General features: G+C 44.2%; 2 protein-coding genes across 5 annotated transcripts in view; both read right to left on the bottom strand.

The window, feature by feature from the left end:
• Positions 1 to 490: 490 nt before the first annotated feature.
• Positions 491 to 5,135, bottom strand: LOC128762791 (creatine kinase U-type, mitochondrial-like). The gene is made up of 10 exons (XM_053871302.1): positions 4,973 to 5,135; positions 3,308 to 3,473; positions 2,771 to 2,969; positions 2,615 to 2,710; positions 2,340 to 2,561; positions 2,179 to 2,264; positions 1,809 to 1,932; positions 1,073 to 1,207; positions 894 to 1,019; positions 491 to 721 (listed from the first exon to the last, which is right to left on the bottom strand). Exons 2-10 carry the CDS (start codon positions 3,448 to 3,450, stop codon positions 605 to 607), a joined length of 1,248 nt encoding a protein of 415 aa, XP_053727277.1. The 5' UTR covers positions 3,451 to 3,473; positions 4,973 to 5,135; the 3' UTR covers positions 491 to 604.
• A 2,349-nt stretch (positions 5,136 to 7,484) lies between these two features.
• The window catches only part of rasgrf2b (Ras protein-specific guanine nucleotide-releasing factor 2b), a 38,085-nt gene continuing 35,984 nt past the window's right edge, over positions 7,485 to 9,585 (bottom strand). For 3 of the 4 annotated variants that reach the window (XM_053870526.1, XM_053870529.1, XM_053870527.1), the window contains one exon: positions 7,485 to 9,233. In XM_053870526.1, the coding sequence (XP_053726501.1) occupies positions 9,141 to 9,233 (93 nt within the window). In that variant the 3' untranslated portion in view covers positions 7,485 to 9,140. The remainder of the gene's footprint in view (positions 9,234 to 9,585) is intronic. The other variant, XM_053870528.1, reaches the window with a different exon arrangement.

Raw genomic sequence — 9,585 nt, 5'->3', positions numbered from 1 at the left:
AGATTGTGTATTGTTGTTTGTTTGTAATTCTGTTTCACTGTATGTTGTCTGTAAAGGTGTGCCGATAAATATACATTTTGTCCGACCCATGAATTCATCTGTGTGAAGTATTTTGCCCCGAGTTCATCCCTGTACCTGTCCATGTCAGCTTACCATGGACTCATAGTACTGTACACATATAAGCAAATTCCTGTCACTTAGCGGCTCTTATCTTTAGCATTAGCATAACAAAATATTCTCCTGTGCTTAGGAAATGAATTCTAGTTGAGAACGTCACAAGAGGAGCTGGAAGTGTATCATCTAAAATCAGGAAATACTGTGGCTTCATGATAGAAACAGGCCCATAAAAATACATTTGGCTCAAGCATCAGGGGAGGGGTATGTGGCACTCTATAATAGACTTGTTACCAAGGTTTTCCAGCTTGTACAGAAATCAGCAGCTGCAATGGCATCAACACCTAAAACCCCAGCAAACAATTAGACCAGGAGGTTTTATTTTGCTACTAAAAATACATGCTTTATTGAAGAGGGATGCCAGAATGAGCGATATTGACAAAAGTCAAACTCTCATCTTAGGTAGAAGAATCCTTTACAAGGCTATTGATCACTTCCTGAACTGAGGAAGAGGAGAGGGGATCTTGATGTCCTGCCCCTTCTCCAGTCTCTTCTCGCACTCTATCAAATAGTTCACGCCATCGATCACCAGCTGGACCAGTTCTACCTGTGACAGGAGAGCAAGACTCATCTACACACTTGCAGCAGAAGAGTAGCAGGAAGTGAAGTCAGTTTCAGTGTCTATTGTCCGAGCATGGGAACAAACACAGCTGCTCACCTCTGCTTGAAGTAGACTGCATATATTTCAAAACACTTCTGGCTTTTTTTTGTTTTTTTACCTCTGACTTGCCCAGACGGTCAAGATTGGAGATGTCAAAAGTGTCTCCACTCGCGGCCGTGTCCACCCCGCCGGTGCCTCTTTTCTGGAGCCGCAGGTTATCCAGAATCTTTTTGAAGCGGGGATCCTGAACACACGAGTGCATCACACACGAGCTGCTGCGTCTCAAAGTTTGGTTACCTTGCAGAGTAGTGGCAGGCGGATGTGAACTCCGGCTCTCAGTCCAGTTCCCAGGTTAGAAGGGCAGGTGAGGATGTAGCCCAGCCGTTGGTTCCACATGAACTCCCATCCTCTCTTCTGGATCAGTTCCTCCACCTGCAAAACTCATGTCCTTCACTTGTCACACCTGTATCTTCCTGAAGTAGGCAGTTTCAAGACAGCTGGGTTGTGACTTAACTTAGGTTCAAATCTATAAGGCAAAGGATCAGGTCCAAATAAGCCTGCCTGGCCTCCTGGGCGAGCTTCCTCTTGTTGGAGACGAGGATCTGACCGATAACTGAACTTAAGCTTCATCTGGCTGAAGGCAAGCTCTTTACCCTCAGGTGCCCTCAACAGGGCTCATGGCAGACAGAGTCACATTTGTTTCATGGTCTGTTGGAGAAGACCAATGACCTCACTGAGCAGCGGGAGGAAATCATGGCGCTTCACAAGGGCACACTTGTGGAGGTTCTCATCAATCCAAGTACATCATTTAACAAGGCAACTGAAATTTTCTGGGAAAAAATGCTGAAACAAGTGCAACACGTTTTCAGGACCCAAAGCCCGGGACCTTTGTCAAAGCTGTTCCTTTGGTGGGTTGGCTCTAAACTCACATTGTTCCCAACACATCCCTGTCCATGGTTCAAAGGCGTGGCACGGCCAGATTAGGCAGGTTATTTAGTCCTTGCGAAGATAACTGGTCAGATCTTTCCTTTACCTCTTTGAGTCCTTTGCAGAACCTCTCAAACACCCTCTTCATGTTCCCTCCTTTCTCCATGGAGATGATTCGAGTATGGTCCTCCTCATTGATCCAGATGAGAAAGTTCTTGTCGTTGTTGTGCCTGGAGAATTATAAGCAGCAGACGTGTGTATAGGGATTTCTTCACTTTCTCTTGTCAGACTCCCAAGCAATGTCTTCTCTCTTAATCAATACAATAACTAATGTGGAATTTCAAGGTCATCAAAAAGTCTGGCTGACCCGGGTCATATTACCCTGTGGTTCCCTGGTTGGCTCTTTACATGTGCTAGAGAGACTGTTTCTGAGCTGCTACCACATGGGCTTGATGTCTGTGTTTCAAATGACTCACCATATTCCTCGAGCGTCCGGCCAGTCCCTGGCCATGCCAGCAGCAGTCAGCAGCGGAGAAACCGGCTTGTCAAACAGGAAGTGCTCCTGAGAGAGGTTTGAAGAATGAGCCATGATGATGGAGTGTTCACGTCACCTGAAGAAACAGCGTGCTTGACTCACGTCAATGAGCTGCTGCTGCTCTTTGTCAGACATTTCCCCCAGACTGTAGTAGCGACCTGCGAGGTCTTCCTTCAACCCGGACAGAGCAGCGACCACCACCTGCTCGACTTGGCGGCGCTCTGAGCGGGAGCAAGCAGGTGGGAGACTCAAGCCTCGGATGCTGCGGCCAGTACGGACGCGGGAGGACAGCACGTAGTGCTCGTCGAACATTCCTGAGGAAATCTGAGAAGCAGAGAGGTCACTGAGCGAGTCAGCAGAGAGTGTACTGAATGTACCTTTGAGGAGTCCAGATCAGTCGGGTGCTTCATCGTCCGAGGGTCGTAGCCATTGTGTCTGTCTTTGATAACGGGGTCAAACAGCTCGGCAAACACCTGGAGAGCGATGAAAACAGTTATAGCCGATAACCTCTGTGAAGTATCAACTCCTCAAACCTCGTAGCTCTCCTCGTCTCCTGCCACCATCCCCACTGTCTTAATGAAAGGATGGCCGGGGTTGTCCACCCCAGTCTGGATGCACTGGTCCAGGGTCCAGCTGCTGGGGGTGGTCTTGTCCCGCAGGTGGGCATAAATACTTGGGGTCAGGGCAGATGCCATGCAGTTGTTGTGCTTCCTCAGGTCAGGGAAATCAGCACTGAGGGGTTCAAGAGGTCAACAGACAAGTGATGGCATGTTGCTTGATGGAGAAGTGCTACCTCAAACTCATGAGTCTGAGCCCATCACAAACTGAGATTTAACCACTGTAACTCAGTCAAAGGTCTTGAGTCCACATAATCGAACCATTTGGAGTCTATAAAATAGGTTCTCTGCAGCACAGGGCCCTCTGGTGGGTGCCAAAGGAACAACACACGATGATGTGCCGCAGGACTCGGCGTAAGTTACAGTGCAGAAGCAAACCAAGAAAACGTTTGAACTTCCAGAAGATGCTGCAAGATCAGTCATGGTTTGTTGATGATGGTGAGACACACAGACCTGGGAGGGTAGAGCCTCTTCCTCTCTGCCGCAGCAGAAGAGCTGGTGAGGACCAGGCCTGAGGCCAGAGTCCCAGCGCCCAGGCCGGCCAGCAGCACGGCTGCTTTGCGGCCAGAAAACATGCGAGTGAACGAGTGAGCCATGGTGCCGTTGTCTTCAGCGTGACCTGGTGCAATGAGAGAGCAAAGAGTTTTGTTTTCAATTGACTTTTTTGGGCTCATCAGCTCAGCTTGTTTCCTGTAGACAAGAGGCGGACCTGCTTTTAACATTTGAAAATGATAATTTTAGTCTGCTGTCTTAATGAAGGAACACACTTCTCAGTGGTGTCCACAGAGTTTGAACTTCATCACATCACCCGGTCTAAATGTCACAGCGGTGCAAATGAGGCGTTTGAGACGTCAGAACAGCACGAAACACAAGTTTGATTTTGTGTTAGGGTCCTTAAAAATTCCTGAATCTACACGGTGATACAGATCACTTCTCATACTACCCTTAAAATAGGTTCATTTCTTCCATGTCCCGCTTAACATATTGTATGAAAAATTCACCCAAATCCATCTTTATTTGTATTTTGAAATAAAGTTATTTTGAACACAGACAAACCAACGCTGTCAAAAACGTAACCTCCCTGCTGGAATAATGATTTGTGTTTTTGATATGAAGTGACAGTGGAAGATTAATAAGCGAGCACTCGTTCATTTTGTTTTATATTAGACATCAAGAGATGAAAGATCTTAATTTAGACCACAGAAACGTTGCCGTCTATGGAATTGTTGAGGGGTTTGATGAGATAAGCTGAGCAATGTTTTTTTTCTTGTTTTTTTTAATCACATTTTTTAAGTTTATTACTCTATATTTCAGAACATGGTTCAAAACTTTATTTAAAAAAAATACATCTTATATTGTATTAACACTTGTGTGAAAAATTGTTTGTGATTGACTGACTGAAATCATTGTCTAACGCATGGAAACATTAAACCAACATGGACCTGAGAGAAAAAAATATTTTGCTTTTTTTTTCTTTTGTTTTCCTTCAGCTATTCAAAGGTGAACTTGCTGGTTTATTTCGGGTCATTGTCCTGCTGCAGAATCAAAGTTCCCTTCTGCCTTACAGGTCACAAACAGATGGCCAGGAAGGTCCTGAAGCCACCCCAGATCATTACCGCCACCACCGTGTTTTACTTGTGTATAATGTTTATCTTATTTATACTCCAGATTTAATGGGACACACAGCATCCAAAACGTTGTGTCATCAGTCAATCGGGAGTATTTGGCCAAAAGTATTGAGTATCATCAAAACTGATTTTTTTCTGACCTTAACTAAAGTTTGATTTTGTATTTTTACCTTTACTATTAAAACCTTCATTTAAGCTTTGATCATCTGAAATACTACGGTGTGACAAAGAGCCACTCATCATCAACACTTTCACACCTCTGATACGGAGAAGCATTTTAAACTGTGAACACACAGAGAAGTGAATAATGAATGTGACTATGCGTCATAAGTCCATAGAACACAGATTCTTTTTAGATCAGATTTTTAGATTTTTGCATCATGCAGTATTTTCCTGTTCAGATCAATGTTTTGATTCCATAGATTTCAATGGAGCCATCACAAAGAATATATGCAAAGATGAACAGTCATTTTTGTTAAGCTGCAAATACCTGAAAAGAGAGTGGGACTGCAGCAGGGTCTTCAGAGTGAAGATCGTGGAGTACCTGGAGGGTTCCTGCGGCTCTGCGCTTCAGTCCAGACAGACTGTGGGGACTGGACCAGAGAGCTGCTACAGGATTATCCTTCTCATCAATCTCAGACTGGAAATCCTCTTTGTCCTGTCGGTCAGCACGTCTGGCACCTGCAGCGCTCTTACTTTGCAGGACAGCAGCCGTTGAGAGTCCGACACAATACTCGTTTACGCGCGTTTACTATGAGAGGTGTTTGTGCTGAACTGAAGCTGAATAGAGCATTGAGACAAAATGTGATGAACAGATCATTTAAAAGTTGAGTGATATCCTCAAGCCTGCAAGAGTAAAATAAATATCAGATGTAATATCAGCAAAATATCATTGAATAGTACATACAGTTGACAGTAAGCCTACAAAAATAGTTTAAAACTATAATTGTGTGGATTAAAAAAATATATAAAACACACACAAAAAAATCTGAATGTGATACAGTAAGACCTGTGATTTAAAAAATATACACTTTGTGAATTATAGTTATTACTAAGGTTATAGAATGAAATCAGAATCAGATGAAAAGAAAAAAGAACTGAAATATTCACTGACAAATGTTCTTATTTGTGGTGGTTGTGAAGGTATGTTCATGGATGAAAACGTGCTCATGATATAGCAGCTTGTAGATAAGAAAAGACAGAGAGAAGAAGAGAGGAGAAGTCAGAGTAGCTTATATGATAAAGAAAGGAAATAATAATAATAATAATAATAATAATAATAATAATAATAATAATAATAATAATAATAATAATAATAACAAGAAGAAGAAGAAGAAGAAGAAGAAGAATACAGGCCTTAAATTCATGGCCCACAGGCCATTGGGGCCCACAGGATGCAGTTCGGCAGCCCACCACCAGGTGTCCAATATTAGCATGGCTGTGGCCCCCACAGTGCACTCCCTCTTAGTGAGTGGGATGGAAATGCTTTAGTGGTGAATCCTGACAGATGACATTTGAGCTTGACAATGTGAACTTAAACTCTAAAGGTGCAGATACATTTTCATCTTTGTAGTGGGTTTGGTGGATGTAGCCCGTGGTTTAACTCATGACACCAGTGCCAATGTATGCTCAACATATCTCGCCCTTCAGCCACTCCTACTATGTGCAATGCAGGCAGACGCGGTGATGATGGCAATAGTGAAGGACAACAGAAAGGAAGTGCAGCCCTTCAACCCCTGCAATGTATGCTGGGTCTTCCCAAGGCACATTATTCAAAATTGGTGCCATGAATCATGATGTTCATTTGTGATGATGACTTGTTGTCATGTAAAACATGGTATTTAAAGCAAGCTTTGTGTCGCTTATCTGTTACCGGCACTCTTCCTCTATGTACTTCAATGTTTATTTTCTAAATTACATGTTGAGATGAAACAAACTCCACAAGACCTGGCACTCATTTTATTGCTGATGAATTAAGTCAATTGAGTGTAGTGCTGAAAAAGAACAAAGTAAAGTAAATAAATACATTGAATAATTTGTCACAAGACACAGGCACGGAGGCAAAAGCTGAGGTGTTATGGTGTTCTTCACAATACCCCACAAATTCTCAATGGGGTTCAGGTCAGGGGAATTGGCAGGCCAATCCAGGACAGTAATGCCACGGTCAGTACACCAGTTACTGGTGGTTTTGGCACTGTGGGTCCAGGTATCAAAAGCCACTGTTCACAGACGTGTCCGGGAAATGGGCTTCAAAAGCCGTATTCCCATGGTGACGAAAGCAAGTTTTGTATTTCATTTGGAAGTCAAGGCGCCGGAGTCTGGAGAAAGGCTGGAGAGGAGCAAAATCCAAGTTGCTTGAAATCCAGTGTGAAGTTCCCACAGTCTGCGATGGTTTGGGGAGCCATGTCAGCTGCTGGTGTTGGTCCACTGTGTTTTATCAAGTCCAGAGTAAATGCTGCTGTGTACCAAGAGATTTTAGAGCACTACATGCTTCCGTCTGCTGAAAAACTCTATGGAGATGATGATTTCTTTTTCTAGCATGATCTGGCACCTGCCCACAGTGCCAAAACCACCAGTAACTGGTGTACTGACCATGGCATTACTGTCCTGGATTGGCCTGCCAATTCCCCTGACCTGAACCCCATTGAGAATTTGTGGGGTATTGTGAAGAAGAAGCCGCTGTTGAAGCATCCTGGGCATCCATAACACCTCAGTAATGCCACAGTGCCACACCGCATTGATGCAGTAATCCATGCAAAAGGATTCATTTTCAATTGATTGATTTTGTTTCGCCGTTTTTTTTTTGTTTTGTTTGTTTTTTTACTTGGTCTGAGGAAATATTCTAATATTTTGAGACAGGATTTTTGAGTTTGCTTAAGCTGTAAGCCATAATCAGCAATATTAAAATAATAAATTTATTTCATTTTATTTCAGTGGATTTGTAATGAATCCAGAATGTATGACATTTTAGTTTTTTTTAATTGCATTACAGAAAATAAAGAACTTTATCACACACGTGTAAGGCATGGCGAATTTATTTCCCCTGCACCTACAAGTGAAAAAAAAGCAACCAAATAAGTTAAACTAACAGTACACAAACAAACAGTTCCCAAAAGAAAGTTACAGTACAAACATTGCTCTACTGCTCTCACACCAGGACGTAAACTGGCACTTGGAATAACAAACATAGTTTTCTCAAGAAAGCAAAGCCTTTCCTCAGTGGCTCCCCAACACATGCTGGACTGTGAGGCGCGCACACTCTCACACGCTCGCACACAAGCCACGGAGACTGAAGAAGCTAGAGAGAAAGGGAAGCGTCCGGTCACACATGCACAACATGCAGCCGTAGTGTGCATGCAGCACGGTTATCTTCATCACAAGGAAACAAACTCTTCGTCGTTAAAATGCTACATCTGGAATATAACAGCCATGTGGGATGCAGAAAAAGGACAATATTCACAGCTTCACAATTAGAAATATTCCCTCCGCCGTTGTGTACAAAAATAACAGTGTGTGACGACACATATAGCGCAGCGAAAGAACGATCATCGTGTCACTCAAGCAGAAGCTACATCTCAGAGTGCAAACGTCTACATCCAACACTCGGGAGTCCGAGAAGATGCGCCGAAGCTTTGGAGCAGCACTGGCAACGTCTGGACACTAGAGGGAGACATTGCGACATGGAGGTTTCAGCATGCGGCCGAATGGCCTCGTGAGACAGACGCCACAGGGAACTTAGAATTAAGGATTGTTGGGGAATGGTCGCAAACGACGCGTTTTACGGTGATGAAAATGAATCGTGCTTCGGGGACCATGTGAATTCTGCCTTTCTATGTGCTTTGTTGTCTTTTTTCAAGCGAGTCTGTGCTCATTCGCTCTCTGGGTCAACGGTCACTCACAAAGTGACGTCATCAGGACGCGGCGGCGCCTCATGTAAGAAGGAAAAGAGTCACTAGTTGCCCCTCATCATTCTGTGTTTGCAGTCATGACTAACCATGGCATGAAACTAAATAGCATGAAAACTGGCTGTAAGTTTTGTCCCAACGTCAGATCTGGCAGTGCTAATTTGTGGGAGGACAAACTAGTTAAAGGTTATTAAGTGGCAAAATGTTATGAGTGTAAAGGTGGAGTTGACCTTTAAAGGCACCTATTGATCAGTTGACGGTGTGAGTTTAGTATCTGATGTTGCTGTGTTCGCCCTCGGGGGACGCTCGGACAGTCGCTGTGGGGAAGAGTCACGAACCCTAAGTCATGCAGGGTACGCAGCAAACAGCAGGACAGAGGGAGTTACGTTTGGCTTCCTCGGCTCCAAAAGTGCACACACGACAGAACACAGACGACAGCGAAGAGACATGGGCTCAGACTTCTCTATGTCACACTTCTGTAAATGCTACATCTCTTTTTCCTCCTCCTCTTTTGACTCCCGTCGCTTCATGCAGTCGAGGAAGCGTGACATCACCATCCTGACGAGGCCTGGACCAGCAACACGTCTGCATGCAACCAAAAGCGAATCCTCAAACCCGATCGGGTGAATGCTCTCGTCCAGGTTCTGTTCTCATTCTCTGTCGCTTCTGTCAGAACTCTGCTCTCCAAGGACGGGTTAGGATTTGTGGGGCAGTTGGCCGTCAGGGTGGATCCAGCTGGACGCACACTTCCCATCAGGCAGGAAGTCTGGGCTCGATCTTCAGAGAGAGCTCATACAGCGTGTCTTCATCCATGATCAGGGTTTTATCCAGAAGATACTGCGTCACCTGGTGAGGGAGAACAGCAGGGTTTTGTCTGAAGATACGCAAACTGATCTTGAAACCAGTCAGTCACTCATCCATTCACCCTCCTCTATGAACTTCCTTATCTAATCATAGTCCTTCCCTCCGTCTGAGACCCCAACCCTCACCTTGAAGGCACAGGTGACATCCTGACATGATAGACAACAACCATAAATGACCTAGTACATGGGTTTGGGATCCAAATTACCAAGCTGCTGCTGAACTAATGAAACAGCACAAAAACTAGATGAGCAGTAAATCCTGCCGAAAATCATGACCTATTGTACTTTGTTGTATGTTTTATTGTTGTATTTTATGTTATTCTGCTCATACAATA

Source organism: Synchiropus splendidus, chromosome 7, assembly GCF_027744825.2.
Source record: "Synchiropus splendidus isolate RoL2022-P1 chromosome 7, RoL_Sspl_1.0, whole genome shotgun sequence".
NCBI lineage: Eukaryota > Metazoa > Chordata > Actinopteri > Syngnathiformes > Callionymidae > Synchiropus > Synchiropus splendidus.
Note: the sequence above shows the minus strand (reverse complement) of the source record. Positions and strands in the feature narration are given on the sequence as shown.

Bases quoted from the DNA above. Each gene is read 5' to 3' on its own strand.
- LOC128762791 (XM_053871302.1), bottom strand. From the start codon at position 3,450: ATGGCTCACTCGTTCACTCGCATGTTTTCTGGCCGCAAAGCAGCCGTG. The intron at 2,970-3,307 runs GTCTGTGTGTCT...TGAACCCCTCAG, and splicing joins AAGAGGCTCTACCCTCCCAG to TGCTGATTTCCCTGACCTGA. The intron at 1,020-1,072 runs GTAACCAAACTT...TCGTGTGTTCAG, and splicing joins GCCTGCCACTACTCTGCAAG to GATCCCCGCTTCAAAAAGAT.